General features: G+C 35.1%; 1 protein-coding gene across 1 annotated transcript in view; it reads right to left on the bottom strand.

Annotated features, from left to right (window-relative positions):
* LOC144436452 (histone acetyltransferase KAT6B-like) overlaps positions 1–18,871 on the bottom strand; it is a 32,779-nt gene that overhangs the window by 4,661 nt on the left and 9,247 nt on the right. The window contains exons 3-7 of the mRNA XM_078125251.1: positions 17,107–17,219; positions 15,423–15,504; positions 14,572–14,706; positions 6,361–6,508; positions 5,129–5,306 (exon numbers count right to left, since the gene is read on the bottom strand). Of these exons, the coding sequence (XP_077981377.1) occupies positions 5,129–5,306; positions 6,361–6,508; positions 14,572–14,706; positions 15,423–15,504; positions 17,107–17,219 (656 nt within the window). The remainder of the gene's footprint in view (positions 1–5,128; positions 5,307–6,360; positions 6,509–14,571; positions 14,707–15,422; positions 15,505–17,106; positions 17,220–18,871) is intronic.

The raw sequence follows: 18,871 nt of genomic DNA, 5'->3' as shown, positions 1-18,871 counted from the left end.
TAAAATGTATTACAGTAAGGGTAGGAAGTAGATAAAATGTATCACAGTAAGGGTAGGAAGTTGATAAAATGTATTACAGTAAGGGTAGGAAGTAGATAAAATGTATCACAGTAAGGGTAGGAAGTAGATAAAATGTATCACAGTAAGGGTAGGAAGTAGATAAAATGTATCACAGTAAGGGTAGGAAGTAGATAAAATGTATCACAGTAAGGGTAAGAAGTAGATAAAATGTATCACAGTAAGGGTAGGAAGTTGATAAAATGTATTACAGTAAGGGTAAGAAGTAGATAAAATGTATCACAGTAAGGGTAGGAAGTTGATAAAATGTATTACAGTAAGGGTAGGAAGTAGATAAAATGTATCACAGTAAGGGTAGGAAGTAGATAAAATGTATCACAGTAAGGGTAGGAAGTTGATAAAATGTATTACAGTAAGGGTAGGAAGTAGATAAAATGTATCACAGTAAGGGTAGGAAGTAGATAAAATGTATCACAGTAAGGGTAGGAAGTAGATAAAATGTATCACAGTAAGGGTAGGAAGTAGATAAAATGTATCACAGTAAGGGTAAGAAGTAGATAAAATGTATCACAGTAAGGGTAGGAAGTTGATAAAATGTATTACAGTAAGGGTAAGAAGTAGATAAAATGTATCACAGTAAGGGTAGGAAGTTGATAAAATGTATTACAGTAAGGGTAGGAAGTAGATAAAATGTATCACAGTAAGGGTAGGAAGTAGATAAAATGTATCACAGTAAGGGTAGGAAGTTGATAAAATGTATTACAGTAAGGGTAGGAAGTAGATAACATGTATCACAGTAAGGGTAGGAAGTAGATAAAATGTATTACAGTAAGGGTAGGAAGTAGATAAAATGTATTACAGTAAGGGTAGGAAGTAGATAAAATGTATCACAGTAAGGGTAAGAAGTAGATAAAATGTATCACAGTAAGGGTAGGAAGTAGATAAAATGTATCACAGTAAGGGTAGGAAGTAGATAAAATGTATCACAGTAAGGGTAGGAAGTAGATAAAATGTATCACAGTAAGGGTAAGAAGTAGATAAAATGTATCACAGTAAGGGTAGGAAGTAGATAAAATGTATCACAGTAAGGGTAAGAAGTAGATAAAATGTATCACAGTAAGGGTAAGAAGTAGATAAAATGTATCACAGTAAGGGTAGGAAGTAGATAAAATGTATCACAGTAAGGGTAAGAAGTAGATAAAATGTATCACAGTAAGGGTAGGAAGTAGATAAAATGTATCACAGTAAGGGTAAGAAGTAGATAAAATGTATCACAGTAAGGGTAGGAAGTAGATAAAATGTATCACAGTAAGGGTAAGAAGTAGATAAAATGTATCACAGTAAGGGTAGGAAGTAGATAAAATGTATCACAGTAAGGGTAGGAAGTAGATAAAATGTATCACAGTAAGGGTAGGAAGTAGATAAAATGTATCACAGTAAGGGTAGGAAGTAGATAAAATGTATCACAGTAAGGGTAAGAAGTAGATAAAATCTACTGTTATGAAATCTCAGAAAAAAAATGACTGGGAAATGCACACAAGAAAAAGAAAAAAAAAGAGGATTTTGAGGTTGGCTATAAATAATTCCGGTGTCTTACAGCTTTAACCCTGGACAATTTTAATGATGAATGAAATAAACTAGGGATCTAAAATAATTTTGAGGCAATTTCAATTTCGATTTTCTAACATTTTTACCAAGTCAACAACATTCAACTTGTACTAGTTGTAGTAGATATATATATAGGGAAGAAATGTATTAATCGCCATCTTAGTTTCCGTACGGCGACAATCCCAAGTACCCGAAAGAGAGTCATTCTCAGCCAACAGGGTTCGACACTGGAGTAAAAAAGTCACTATCCCACAGGACTAGTAAAATTGATAACGTAGTAGTCCTGCAAAAAATGTGGTGGTCCTGTCTTTAAGTGCTTTCGCTTGTTCACTTAGGCTCTTCATCTCTCTTAGTTTTTGCTCTACTTCTAATTCACTTTTCCAAACCCCATATTTATTTCAAACTCTGTGTTGTAATTGAACTGTCTATTTCTTTGTAGTTGTTTGTGCATCATCAACTCCTTACTGTAATTTTATTTTCTTTTTTATGTTTTGGAGCTTCTTCTCTTTTTTTGTTGCTTTCTGTGAGTAGTTTGTCTTAATTGGGGGGGGGGGGGTGGAGTAATAAGATGTTATGTGGTCTTATTACTAGCTTAAATACTACATAACATTTCAGGTACACATTGATCTAACTATTGCATTTTTAAAAGACAAAAAATTACCTTCCCATAGAGCAAGTCTTTATAGTGTTGTCCTTAGTGCATATTAGAATGTATTTACAACATAAAAATAAATAAATTTGAAGGTTACCAGCAGTTACAGCAAAATTTTGTTACTAATTACATGTACAAGTCACTTCATCTATTTTCGTGTCTATGTACTTCCGGGTTGATATAAACGTTAAACGTGATACAGTCGGCCCTATAATTACTAAGAAATGACAAAACCGTTCGCAAAATAAAGTTCAGGATTTTAATTTTTCAAACTGAATATCAATATCCACTACACATACAATAACTGGTTTCGCGTATTTAGAAATGTGCCCAAAAACATGAACACGGAACACGGAATCGTGTCAGTGTTACTAACTAAGTTAGCAGTTTCATTGTAGGCTGTAAGTTGTACCGGTAAAAAAAAAACGATCATCACATCATGTAGGAAGTACAAAAACATAGAACATGTAGTTTTCTTGCTGAATAAACTCACTGAAATAACAACACGGTCAAATTGCGTCTTCGATTTTGACAGCCACCATTGTTATGATTGAGCTTCACTTAGTTCCGTTGAATGTGGCCGGGCCCGGGCGAACGCTGACATTCAATTTGTACAGCGTTTTTACAAAGGGAGCTCGTCAATAACCTACCGAATAATTAACTCAGAAACGTAGTTTAAATACTAACTGATCTAAAAATTACTGTTTAGAAAGACTACGGAATCATGCGACAAAGATTTCAACTTTACTAATTTACTTGTTACAGTGTAGAGGCCAGCCTTACCCTTATTATACACATATCATCGTACAACTAATTTTATTGGCTATAATATTAGCTACATTTGAAAGGTCTCACTTGATTGGCTCACCCTTCGCTATTCCCGTTTTCAAGAGACACCCCGCCAGAATAAAGTTCCACGTAGTACAGCAATGGCGCGAGATCGCCTGTTGGGCGACTTTCCCACCGGGTGTGCTTTTCGAAAACTACACAACACATGCTTTTATGACACGGAATCATAGAAAATCTACCCCCGTTTCCAAACTAATCATAATTTTATCGCGATTAGACAACCGGAGTTGGTCAAAATAGCAAATTAAAAATCAAATGAATTTTACTATGACCGTGAATTCATCATATAAGCCGGTGGTTTGAATTCTGAGCTCCCTAATATACCTATCGAAAAGTCACTATCCTGTCGGACTACCTGCAATGGGCATTTTAGTAACCTTTACTGGTCCTTACAGAAAGACTAGACTCGCGGGATAGCGGACCAGCGTGTATGTCGAACCCTTGCCATACGTTACAGCATAGACCCTCCTGGTTACAGTGGTAACACTCGTTCATGTTCGATTACCTTTCATAAAGAAAACACAACGAAATGGTTGAAGTGATCTTTTTTTAATTTCTTTTCATCACAACAACAAAATCTGCGTGATCAAAAGTGTTGTAAACTAAACCAGAAAGAATTATCGGGCTGGCTAAACTTCCCGATGAACTGGAGTAAGGTCCAAGTCCAAGTAAGCCCCGATAGTACGTGAGAAAATCGTCTCAAACTAGCGATACAACTTTCAAAATATAACTTGACATGTCTTCATTTGTTAGAGTTATACAATTCAAGACGGGCAAAATCATAGATTTTTGGGCCTACATATTATTGGAATACAAAATTCTATAGCTACAGCTATTATACTATAGCTATTATACATGATGTACCACTTAATTGGAACATTAATTATATGAAACTAAATGAAATTTGAAGCTTGCATGGTTAACATATTGCCTAATTATTAAAAAAAACATTGATTATGCAAATTAACCATATAGATTATAAGTTACAATATCAAGCTTTAAATCACACATGCATCGACCATTAATACATATACAAAATTATCTGAAAGTTTGCATTCTTAAGAAATAGCCTAATTACTGAAAGTCATTAATTATGCAAATTAGTCATAAAAGCTTTAAGCTATATCAACAAACCTTATAGGACATATGCACCTTGTTATAGTGAACATATGCACCAAATGAAGCATATGTTCCAAAGATTTAGCCTAATTACTCAAAACCATTAATTATGCAAATAACTAATTAATGTTGATTGCATGTTTATGAAAATCTAATCAGTTCTTGCCATTAGCATGTGGAAGATGTGTAGCAAATTTCATTGTATTTGAGCCAGCCGTTTTTAAGAAAATGATGACACAGACAGACACACACACAGACGGACAGACATACAGACAGACATCAATATCTTAATACCTCCTTACGGGAGGTAAAAATTTCAGTCAGTCAGTTACCAGTGTTTTCAAACCTAAACAAGTGACGCTTTCGGGCAAAGTGCAATTCTTTCTATTTTACTTGCGAATACTACCCTGAATTGAGTGTAAACCCATCTGCTTACAACAGGTCTAGCGAATGTCATCAGGATATAAATAAATACCAATCAGAGAACCGTATTAGCGACAAGCACAAACAGAGGACAATAGCTAAATTTTCATGCATATTCATCTTAAGGAGGGGCTTGTAAAAATAACCACCAATGCGTTAACTAAAATGTGTGAATGACAACGTCTACACACTCATCAAACACAATTACCATAAACTGATAAGACATAGTAATGACATAAATGTGTTTGTCAACACCTGCATGCAGAGATTGAATATATTAAAGTATATATATGCATATATGGCCCAACCCACCGCTTATCGTAATCTCAATGGAATGTCCGGTCTGAAAATGACATTCGCTAGACAGTTCGGGCAAGCCCTCACATGCGAACTTCGTTCGCTTATAGTTATAGCATCGAAAGAAAGCCTGAACGTCTAGCAGCAAGACTAGGTACTCACCTGTTCCTCAAAGACATGGGCCTGTTCAGGAAAACCTTCATTTCTGAAGTAGTTGACAACATCTTTGATGGTCCAGTTGGCGGGATCACTAGGTATGCCTGACTTAGCTGACTGCTCTGGAAGATTAGCAGTCTGTGCTGTCGGCGTGGCAACATATGGGCTACTATCAGATTTTGGACTGCAGGTAAAATAAGAAGATATTCACTTAACATTTTGACTGAAAACTATTAATGTCAGATTTGATAGCAGACTTAAGATTAATATTATAACAAGTCATTCAGAATGACATAGTCCCTGCTATGATTGGGTTTTAAGGAACTGGCACTTTATGTTGTCATTTTCTTGATATCACTACTCTGATCACGCAACAACACTTGTGAACCTAAATCAAACAGACTTAGATATGTTGTGTCTGCTCGTTGGACATGGAACATGCCTACTCTTCAAGATGACATGATGGAATAAACCATTCAACAATAAAGGAAGGTCGGGTATGGGGGGGGGGGACCTGTTCAAGCGTGTCCGAGTTATGGCTTTGGACATGGAAAATTTGCAAATAAAATGGCTGCCAGGCAGCCATATTGGATCGTATCACAACGAAAATGGATATGCACATGTATGTCATAGAACACTGTCCTAATACCAACTTTGAATGAGATCGGTTCAAGCATGTCCGAGTTATGGCCTTGGACATGGAAAATTTGCAAATAAAATGGCTGCTAGGCGGCCATATTGGATCGTATCACAACAACAATGAATATGCACATGTATGTCATAGAACACTGTCCTAATACCAACTTTGAATGAGATCTGTTAAAGCATGTCCGAGTTATAGCTTTAGACAGGGAAAATTCGCAAACAAAATGGCTGCTAGGCGGCCATATTGGATCGTATCATAAAACAAATTGACGTGCATATGTATGCCATAGCATGTTGCCCCTGTACCAAGTTTGAAAAAAATCGGCCCAGGCATCTCTAAGAAACGGCTGCGGACGGACGGACGGACGGACGGACAGACGGAACCCAATCCGTAAGTCCCCGTCCCGGACTTCGTCCGGCGGGGACTAATAACATAGATGAGAAATGGTGCTTGATTCTAGCCGAACGCATCATAAATGCTTTGCGGATAACCAAATGTTCATGAGAACATGACACTCACAGATTCACACTTTTAACAATAGGCGTTTTAAGACCAGTGATAGAGGGACTGCGAACCAACCAACCATACATACCTGGCTGACTTTTTGGAATCTACAATATTGTCATTTTTATCATCTAGTGTTTCTTCATCCTCCTTTTTATTGCATTCTTCATCAATTTCCATGTTTTCAGTGGGCTCAGGGGATTCTGATGGTGTTGGCAAAATACTACCCTCTATAGCTGAATAATTAGACATAGAAGGAATATAATTGATGAAATAGCAAACAACTACACATGATATGAGAAAGATGAACCTACAACAAGATGGTATTTGGTTAAGGGTAATGGCAATAACTAATTAGACTTTGGTAAACATTCAATGAATATTAATTTCCAGCTGGCATAATAAATGGTTTCTGATAAAGCTATACCTTAAGATCGCACACTTCAAATTCAATATAATTTGGTACATACATTGATGATAACAGAGTGCATATGTCACATAAAGTTTGATAATATAGCTTGTAGTTTTAATTACTCATTTGCATAATTAATTTTTTTTTGTATTTAGGCTATATGTTATTCATGCAAACTTCAAATGACATAAATTATAATTTAATACTTGACTTCAAACAAACCAAAGGCCATATGTATTGAAAAGTCTGTTGATGTAGCTTTTAGTTTTAATGACTCATTTACATAATTAATGATTTTCAGTGATTAGGTTAACCCTTTAGAAATTGACTTCCTGGGGTGTCTATGCACTTTTGGGTATGACTGCATCATGGTTATCATTCAAACAGTTTTTGGAAAATTTGGTTATCTAACTCTCAAACATCTATATATATTTGGAAAGGTCATTAAATAAAGAATACAAAAAAAATGACAAATTGGATATAAAATTACACTACCTAATTATATATTCACCAGATTTAAACTGAATGCCTCCCATAAGGGAAACACTTATTATGTAAATAACTCATTAAACTAAAAAAAAAAACTATAGTAACAGGCTTTTTTTAGACAAGCATGCTTTCTTAGGTTAATGTATGTGCCAAATTATATGGAATTTGAAGAGTGCCTGATACTGCTTAATTACTGAATATTGTTCATTATTCAAAATACTCATTAAAGGTAAAAGTTGTAGCAACAAACTTCATAGGACAGGTGCGTATTATTATGGTTGATATATGTACCATATTATACAAATTTGAAGCTTGCATTTTTAAGATACAGCCTAGTTACCTAAAATCATTAATTATGCAATTTGTTCATCAAAACTGTAAGCTATATCAACAAATTTTATAGGACATATCCGCTTTGTTAACGTATGTACTAAATGATATTGAAATGCATTCTTATGATATATCCTAATTACCAAAAATCATTAATCATGCAAATTAGTTATTAACACTGTAATGGTACATCAACAAACTTTATAGGGCATATAAACTTTGTTATGTTTAATGTATGAAGTAAATTATATTGAAATTGAAGTATGCAGTCTTAAGATATAGCCTAATTACCGGAAATAATTAATTATGCAAATTATTCACTGAATCTTCAAGCGAAATCAACAACTTTTACAGGACATACACAATTTAGTATGGTTAATGTATGTACTGAATTGTATTGAAATTGAAGTCTTAAGATATAGCCTAATTACCAAAAATCATTAATTATGCAAATTATTCATTAACACTGTAAGGTACATCAACTAACTTTGTAGGACATATACAATTTGTTATTTTTAATGTATGTACTGAATTGTATTGAAATTGAAGTATGCAGTCGTAAGATATAGCCTAATATACCAAGAATCCTACATATTATTCATTAAAGGTACACCAACAAGCTTTACAGGACATATGCTATTGTTATGGTTGTATTTGGATACTTTGCTGCTATCCTAATGATTATCTGTTGTATCATGCTAAACATTCTATCACACAACCAGATTTAAACTGAGTGCCTTCCGTAAGGGTAATATTGAGTTTTTTGTTCCTACACATAATAATTGCTGGAATGCAACAATCTTGTTATAGTAGGCTATTAGTACATGATATACCCCTGAATTGGCAAAAAGGTGTGAAAAAACTACAATTGTATAAGAAATCTGAAAGGAGTTTGTGATATCAATCGAAGTATGTAGTGGAACAAGTGTAATGGTTTTTGAAATGAAACTATTCAAATTTACAGAGATACACATACAAACATACATTTACCCATGCATACAGAAAAAATGTATGGATTGCTTATTGGTAACATTTGAAAATAATGAATTATTAGTTAGCTCTATATCTGTGATTTTTGAAGTCCCTGTAAAAGTTAGTTGTCGAAAAAGTTGTTCAAATGTTCGCTACCTATTTTCAGTACAGGAAAGCTTGACTCGACTTCACTCTGCCTTCGCGATCCCCTACATACCCACGATATGTACACTAGTTTCCACAGCAAATAATAAACACAATTCAAACCATTGTAACATTGCTAGTATGTATCAGAAAGTTTACATACTTTATGGAAAGCATGATACCAGTCTATACTTTGATTCTATACAGCTCGTTTACGGCAATACCCTTTATGTAACTCTCGGTACAAGAATTTCGCGATGCACGCCACAATGAGGTGAATTTCCATGGCTTTCAAGTTCGCTTGGTTTCTCGGAATATAAAAATCAGATTTTTATAGAAACTTATCGATATATATTTGATATACAAGCAACCCGAATACTTTGAACAGTCTAGAACAAAGTCAATCAATGTCGGAAAATTAGGGAAAATTTGACGCAATTAAACCACTGAGTACACTGCCCAACATTGCAACACAGTAACAACATTTACTTATCTCATTTGCATTGTTGTGATAATATGTAAATACAAATAAATGATCGCGTTCTGGCAGCAAACTCGCCCTTAGTATCAAAAGATTTATATTAAAACAAGCGACCTATCGGTCAGAATAGCTCCGCTGGTTTTTTTTAATTTAATTTTTTATTTTGGTGACATGTAGAAGTGGTTCAGGTCTTCAGCTCTTCACTATGCAGTTTTGTTTTAGCGATGCAATAAAGTGGTTAGTGGTTTCATATGATGTCTCACTATAAAACACATTTTACACAGAAGTTGGTAATGTATTGTACTTTTATACCACAGTCACCATTTTATGACAAAAATCTACTGTTATGAAAAATTGCACAAAATCTCAGAAAAAAATGACTGGGAAATGCACACAAGAAAAAGAAAAAAAGAGGATTTTGAGGTTGGCTATAAATAATTCCAGTGTCTTACAGCTGTAACCCTGGAAAATTGTAATGATGAATGAAATAAACTAGGGATCTAAAATAATTTTGAGGCAATTTCAATTTCAATTTTCTAACAAATTTACAAAGTCAACAACATTCAACTTGTACTAGTTGTGGTAGATATATATATAGGGAAGAAATGTATTAATCGCCATCTTAGTTTCCGTACGGCGACAATCTCAAGTACCCGGAAGAGAGTCATTCTCAGCCATACGTTACAGTGGTAACACTCGTTCATGTTCGGTTACCTTTCACAAAGAAAACACAACGAAATGGTTGAAATGATCTTTTTTTTATTTCTTTTCATCACAACAACAAAATCTGCGTGATCAAAAGTGTTGTAAACTAAACCAGAAAGAATTATCGGACTGGCTAAACTTCCCGATGAACTGGAGTAAGGTCCTACTACTTCCGAGTAAGCCTCGATAGTACTATAGTACGTGAGAAAATCGTCTCAAACTAGCGATACAACTTTCAAAATATAACTTGACATGTCTTCATTTGTTAGAGTTATACAATTCAAGACGGGTTTTCACTCGAAAACAACAATTCTGTGAATAATGACACTCTGAACGCAGCGACAACGACTTGCTTCCGGGTTAGTCCCTCGTGCATACGGGTGGATTGTCGGCGATTAATACATACATCGTCTGATATTTTAATTCACAGTGTTTCTTGTGACCGGCCCCTGTCAGCAGACTCTGCCATTTTTTTCATCATTCCATTGTATTTAAACCTTGTACTTGACATTTCGCAATATTTATAATTCTCAACAAAATACCTCAACATGCCTCACTTCGTTCGTACTCAAAGCAGCCCCGCGCGGTATGATCACTGACACTGATGACATGATGAGAGAGAACCTTTTCGGATTTACATGTAAAATGGGGAAAGATACGCAAAACATAATGTAAAGTCTGAAGCCAAATTAAAGTTGTAATTATTTTAATTATTTTTACTTGCCAAATATTTGCATTTTGGAAAGGCAAGACACGTTCATGTCGTTTAACTTTACATGTGAACTGTCGGCCATAACTTCAATCGCATGCCTGGCATGCCCTTCCTTACGCAAGTTGTCTGAATTCTGGTTCACTGTCATTCCAAATTGCACGACAATATAGAATTAACCACAAGTTACATGTTATCTGAAAACATCACACTTTTATAGTGGGTCTGAAGTGTGATTTTAGTGAGTACCAAGAACGTCCTGTGTTGATACTCAAGATACTTGCTGTGGAAAATCGCTCGGTCAAATGAGGTCACCTTCAGCTTCTGGTCGAATCAGGATAGAGTATGCAAATGAGGATGTTGCGGACTGGCTGATTATGTAGAAGGGTGCAGAATTGGATTTGAAGTTTACAACCCTGTTTCGAACAAACGCTTGTCATTTGGGCGCCCAATGCGTAGAATTATGACTATAGCACATATTACATTGCTTGTTTGACGTCAATAGTGTCTTTTGAAAAGTGTCAGTTTACTTAAAGTCTCGTCGACTGATTTCCAATATGGCGTCGGTCATTATGCTCATTAACATATTCATTTTTTTTTCAAATTACAAAAAAAAAATCATAAAAAATAAAAATGAGGATGTGCTGACTTGAAATTAACAAATCTGAGTAAGCTACCCCCTGCGAATCAACACGCCAGATATCAAAGCAATCTAATAAGAGGTTTTCAAGGAGTTGATGAAAATGACATTTTATGAAAAAAAATCATAAAAAATTGAAAATGGCACAGATCAACTTGGCATGAACAAATCTGAATAGCCTCCCCCCAGGGAACATGCACACCAAATATCGAAGAATTCCGACTGTCACTTCCGGAGTAGATAGTAAAAATATAAAAGTTTGACAGACACCTATGATTCACTCTACTCTCTATACCTCAATACCCACCTATACCTAAAGCTACGCTTTCAGCTTTCGCTGACAGCGGAGCTAAAAAAGAGAGAAGATTTTCAATTTTGATCGAAGGAGAGACCGTATGGATTTATCTTGGCTAGAAAGCTGGTGATTTCACCCGGAAGTGGAAGCTGACCTGGTTTGACCGACGATCTCCTCATCCATGTTTTTAGAAACAGAAACAGAAACAAGCGTGAGTATCGAATGAAGTAAAAACAAGATTTTAAATTTTGAAATAGTGAAGAAATCGTATGAACTTATGTCAGCGAATACTCCAGCATGATTGCCTGTAGATGCGATCTTATGGCCAACTACAACATGTAATGTGAAGCTTTTAAAAAACGTTGTCACATAGCTCCCACCGTGGAAGGAGTTTTAATAAAGGCCAAGAAAAAAGAAGGAATTGTTACTGGTCAGTGCGCATCACTGAAATACCCCAACTTCGATATTTTTTCTCATGTTTTTCAAGCCAATGCAGTCTGCAGACCCAAGGGAAACACAAAATAACTCTACCTACATTAATTGCTACTTCAGTAAAGACAACTGCAGAACTAATCATGAACAATTAATTTTTTTTTTAATTTGCGTCAAATTGAGACAACATATCCTGACCAGAAAAGATCTAACTATAGAAATATGCCAATAACATATTAAAACTGAAAGCTGCATCGATAATATTTTCAGGACAGATGTGCTTACAAATTGCAAATGTATGTGCCAATTATATTGAATTTGAAGCTTGCATTCTTGAGATATACTATCCTAATTACCGAAAACCATTAATTATGCAATTGCTCATTAATATTCATGGGATGTTTACCAAAACCTAAAAACCTAATCAGTTCTTGCCATTACCTAGTCTTGCTGCTAGACGTTCAGGCTTTCTTTCGATGCTATAACTATAAGCGAACGAAGTTCTCATGTGAGGGCTTGCCCGAACAGTCTAGCAAATGTCATTTTCAGACCGGACATTCCATTGAGATTACGATAAGTGGTGGGTTGGGCCATATATGCATATATATACTTTAATATATTCAATCTCTGCATGCAGGTGTTGACAAACACATTTATGTCATTACTATGTCTTATCAGTTTATGGTAATTGTGTTTGATGAGTGTGTAGACGTTGTCATTCACACATTTTAGTTAATGCATTGGTGGTTATTTTTACAAGCCCCTCCTTAAGATGAATATGCATGAAAATTTAGCTATTGTCCTCTGTTTGTGCTTGTCGCTAATACGGTTCTCTGATTGGCAGTTATTTATATCCTGATGACAATCGCTAGACCTCGGATGTTCCATCCTCGATAGCGTTGTTTGGCTGTGTGTCGTATTTTATCGGAAGAACATCCGAGGGCTAGCTGATAGACTAGCCATTACCCTACGGTACACATCTACCAAATTTCGTTTGAATTGATCCACATGTTTTTTAGAAAATGGTGATACAGACACAGACACAGACTTTTTATCCCTAATGCATATCCTTCCTTACCGAAGGAAAAAATGAATTCTGTTTAAATCTAAAGACTTTGCCCTTACGGAAGGCATTTAAGTTTAAATCTAAAGACTTTGACCTTACGGAAGGCATTCAGTTTAAATCTAAAGACGTTGCCCTTATGGAAGGCATTCAGTTTAAATCTAAAGACGTTGCCCTTACGGAAGGCATTCAGTTTAAATCTAAAGACGTTGCCCTAATGGAAGGCATTCAGTTTAAATCTAAAGACGTTGCCCTTATGGAAGGCATTCAGTTTAAATCTAAAGATGTTGCCCTTACGGAAGGCATTCAGTTTAAATCTAAAGACGTTGCCCTTATGGAAGGCATTCAGTTTAAATCTAAAGACTTTGACCTTACAGAAGGCATTCAGTTTAAATTTAAAGACGTTGCCCTTATGGAAGGCATTCAGTTTAAATCTAAAGACTTTGCCCTTACGGAAGGCATTCAGTTTAAATCTAAAGACTTTGACCTTACAGAAGGCATTCAGTTTAAATCTAAAGACTTTGCCCTTACGGAAGGCATTCAGTTTAAATCTAAAGACTTTGACCTTACGGAAGGCATTCAGTTTAAATCTAAAGACTTTGACCTTACAGAAGGCATTCAGTTTAAATCTAAAGACGTTGCCCTAACGGAAGGCATTCAGTTTAAATCTAAAGACTTTGACCTTACGGAAGGCATTCAGTTTAAATCTAAAGACTTTGACCTTACAGAAGGCATTCAGTTTAAATCTAAAGACTTTGCCCTAACGGAAGGCATTCAGTTTAAATCTAAAGACTTTGACCTTACGGAAGGCATTCAGTTTAAATCTAAAGACTTTGACCTTATGGAAGACATTCAGTTTAAATCTAAAGACTTTGACCTTACGGAAGGCATTCAGTTTAAATCTAAAGACTTTGACCTTACGGAAGACATTCAGTTTAAATCTAAAGACTTTGACCTTATGGAAGGCATTCAGTTTAAATCTAAAGACTTTGACCTTACAGAAGGCATTCAGTTTAAATCTAAAGACGTTGCCCTAACGGAAGACATTCAGTTTAAATCTAAAGACTTTGACCTTACGGAAGGCATTCAGTTTAAATCTAAAGACGTTGCCCTAACGGAAGGCATTCAGTTTAAAGCTAAAGTCTTTGCCCTCACGGAAGGCATTCAGTTTAAATCTAAAGACGTTGCCCTTACGGAAGGCATTCAGTTTAAATCTAAAGACTTTGCCCTTACGGAAGGCATTCAGTTTCAATTTGGCCTGAATTGTTTCTATCTCATCAAAATGAACTTTGCAAATACTTTTTATACCAATAAGTGAATATTTGAATTTTCATCCAATAGAATATTTCAATAGTTTGTCAAGCATTTTGTGAATGCATTCAAAATCTATTTACTTATTTTGGGGGTTTTATGTGCTAAATCGATATCTCTGGGAGGTCAAGATTTTTAATAAAAAGTTAGTATTATTCAAAGCTCAAAAAGTGAATGATGTGTATAGCTGGCATTCAAACAAGTTAATGACAGTACATCAAACTTAATCAACATGCATTCTGAGAGTAAAAACTATAAAACTTTATATATAAATGACACACAGAAAGGCTGAAGAAAGTTCAGAAGAAACACTAACCTTTCTTAGATGTTTTTTCTTCACTGACTTCACTTTCACTTTCACTACTTGCAGTAGCAGGAGTTGCTGGCTCTGAATTCAGAGTAGCAGGATCTATGTTCATATCCTTGCAGCATTTATCACACATCCATTTACCTAAAACATAACATTCAGAGTAAGTTGATTGACCTAAAACACAATATTCAGAGTACATTGACTTACCTAAAACACAAGAGTAAGTTGACTTACCTAAAACACAATATTCAGAGTAAGTTGACTTACCAAAACACAATATTCAGAGTAAGTTGACTTACCAAAACACAACAGAATAATTTGACTTACCGAAACACAACAGAGTAAGTTGACTTACCGAAACACAACAGAGTAAGTTGACTTACCAAAACACAACAGAGCGTCGCGTCAGTGCAGTAAGGTCGTATCTGCCTATACAATTGCATAGCAGATACGACCTTACTGCACTGATGCAATGAGAGGAAGTTGACTTACCAAAACACAACAGAGGAAGTTGACTTACCTGATACACAACATTCAGAATAAGTTGACTTACCTAAAACACAACATTCAGAATAAGTTGACTTACCAAAACACAACAGAGGAAGTTGACTTACCTAAAACACAACAGAGGAAGTTGACTTACCAAAACACAACAGAATAAGTTGACTCACCTAAAACACAACATTCAGTGTACTTTGAATGTACATAAAACACTGAATGCAAAACAATTGCCTATAGAAGGCATAAATCTGTAAGCCTACTGCAAATATTCTGACAAAAGAAAAGATTATTATTATTATAATCATTATTACAATTATTATTTTTATTGTTGTTGTACATTGGGTATTCAAACATACCTGTCGGTTTCTTGATGATTGGTGGTTTATGACAAACCATGTGATATCCTTTGTCACAGGCATCACAAAACAGTAAATTGTCCTAAAATGAAACAGATGGTAAATTTTACTGATTTGAACTAAAACATTCAATTTTACTGATATGACCTAAAACATTCAATTTTACTGATGTTCAAGCATGTCTGAGTTATGGCTTTGGACATGGAAAATTCACAAACAAAATGGCTGGCAGGCAGCCATATTGGATCGTATCACGACAAAAATGGATATGCACATGTATGTTATAGAATACTGTTCTAATACCAACTCTGAATGAGATCTGTTCAAGCATGTCTGAGTTATGGCTTTGGACATGGAAAATTCACAAACAAAATGGCTGCTAGGCGGCCATATTGGATCGTATCATGACAACAATGAATATGCACATGTATGTCATAGAACACTGTCCTAATACCAACTTTGAATGAGATCTGTTAAAGCATGTCTGAGTTATGGCTCTAGACAGGGAAAATTCGCAAACAAAATGGTTGCTAGGCGACCATATTGGATCGTATCATAAAACAAATTGACGTGCATATGTATGCCATAGTATGTTGCCCCTGTACCAAGTTTGAAAAAAATCGGTCCAGGCATCTCCAAGAAACAGCTGCGGACGGACGGACAGACGGACGGACGGACGGACAGACAGACGGAACCCAACCCATAAGTCCCCGTTCCGGACTTCGTCCGCGGGGACTAACTACTTAGGGGTAGTAGAACAGAGGTTTCTCCATTCCTTTAGCATGTAAACGGAGGTTTGCACAACGGTGTCAAATTCAATATGCAGAAAAAATAAACTGATACAATAAAACATGAGAAAGGTTAAACTTGATCAATGGTGTTTCTCAAAGAAATGTCAAAAGATTGTGATGAATTGGTTGATCTAATATTACAATGTAAACTCATATTTGAGCACTTATCAAATATAAAACTGGTGACAATTTGAACTAGCATGATAGTAAACAAAATGGCCAACGGGCAAAATATTCCCTGTACCTTCTGATCTTTGTTGACCTAAATGATGTAGGAAAGACATGTTGATTGTTTGAAAGATATAGAATGAATGACAACTTTCAAAAAGTATGTGTGAAAGTGATTTTCACAGGAAAGAAAGTCTTTGAGTTTCATGAAGTTTTTTGCATAATGGAATAATGAAGACTATGTGTAATTTGGTTGTACTTTGGGCTCATGAATGACAGACAATAGGTGTTTACTTTTTATTGTCTACAAACTAAAGGTTCATGAATATGCGTCGAGACTTATGATATTTACTGAAGTTGTAGTACATAGTATCTACTGGTAGCTACTAGTCTTTACTCATTAGGCCAAGTAATTACAATGTTTTGATTTTGATTTCGCCTCTTACCTGTAAACAAATGATGAATTTTGGCCACACTTACATATCACAACATAGACACTTAAATGGGTCTCTAGATTTTGGAGTTAAGCAGTAAATCTTAATTTTGAAGCATTCTGTCAATGTGGTGAAACAACGTGACATGCATATGTTCCCATATGATATAGTACATCATTTTTGTGCTAGGTTTGAAAGAAATTGGCCATTGCATATAAGAGATATGGCTGCACACAGAGCCAATTGTACTTGTCTTCCCCAACCCCACCAAGACACAACTATCTTACTTACTGCATCTCCAGAGTCACCACAAATGAAGCATGTCTTACAATCAAAGCATTGCCATGGTGACATCCTTGCTTTCACAGCAAGCTCTGCTGAGTAGTTCATGCAAGATGGATGAGCTGGAAAGACAGTGGAAAAAAGTCTATGACATACATATCTAAGTCATTGAGATCCATTCATATTATCTAAGTCATTGAGATCCAATGATACTAAGTCGTTGAGAAGTCATTGACATCCATTCATACGAAGTCATTGAGATCCATTCATACTATCTAAGTCATTGACATCCATTCATACTATCTAAGTCATTGAGATCCAATCATACTATCTAAGTCATTGAGATCCAATCATACTAAGTCATTGAGATCCATTCATACTATCTAAGTCATTGAGATCCAATTGTACGAAGTCATTGAGATCCATTCATACTATCTAAGTCATTGAGATCCAATCATACGAAGTCATTGAGATCCATTCATACTATCTAAGTCATTGAGATCCAATCATACTAAGTCATTGAGATCCAATCATACTAAGTCATTGAGATCCATTCATACTATCTAAGTCATTGAGATCCAATTGTACGAAGTCATTGAGATCCATTCATACTATCTAAGTCATTGAGATCCAATCATACGAAGTCATTGAGATCCATTCATACTATCTAAGTCATTGAGATCCAATCATACTAAGTCATTGAGATCCAATCATACTAAGTCATTGAGATCCATTCATACTATCTAAGTCATTGAGATCCAATCATACGAAGTCATTGACATCCATTCATACTATCTAAGTCATTGAGATCCAATCATACTATCTAAGTCATTGAGATCCAATCATACGAAGTCATTGACATCCATTCATACTATCTAAGTCATTGAGATCCAATCATACTAAGTCATTGAGATCCATTCATACTATCTAAGTCATTGAGATCCAATCATACGAAGTCATTGAGATCCATTCATACTATCTAAGTCATTGAGATCCAATCATACTAAGTCATTGAGATCCAATCATACTAAGTCATTGAGATCCATTCATACTATCTAAGTCATTGAGATCCAATTGTACGAAGTCATTGAGATCCATTCATACTATCTAAGTCATTGAGATCCAATCATACGAAGTCATTGAGATCCATTCATACTATCTAAGTCATTGAGATCCAATCATACTAAGTCATTGAGATCCAATCATACTAAGTCATTGAGATCCATTCATACTATCTAATTCATTGAGATCCATTCATACTAAGTCATTGAGGTAAAATCATACAATCTAATTCTAAGTTGTTGAGATCCAATCATACAATCTAATTCTAAGTTGTTGAGATCCAATCATATTATCTAAATCATTGAGATCCATTCATACTACCTAAGTCATTGAGATCCAATTATACTAAAGTCATTGAGATCCAATCATACTACCTAAGTCATTGAGATCCATTCATACTATCTAATTCTAAGTCATTGAGATCCATTCATACTACCTAAGTCATTGAGATCCATTCATACTATCTAAGTCATTGAGATCCATTCATACTATCTAATTCTAAGTCATTGAGATCCATTCATACTATCTAATTCTAAGTCATTGAGATCCAATTATACTATCTAATTCTAAGTCATTGAGATCCAATTATACTATCTAATTCTAAGTCATTGAGATCCAATTATACTATCTAATTCTAAGTCATTGAGATCCATTCATACTATCTAATTCTAAGTCATTGAGATCCAATTATACTATCTAATTCTAAGTCATT

The sequence above is a fragment of the Glandiceps talaboti genome, chromosome 6, assembly GCF_964340395.1.
Source record: "Glandiceps talaboti chromosome 6, keGlaTala1.1, whole genome shotgun sequence".
Classification (NCBI taxonomy): domain Eukaryota; kingdom Metazoa; phylum Hemichordata; class Enteropneusta; family Spengelidae; genus Glandiceps; species Glandiceps talaboti.
This window is presented reverse-complemented; position numbering and strand designations above follow the sequence as displayed.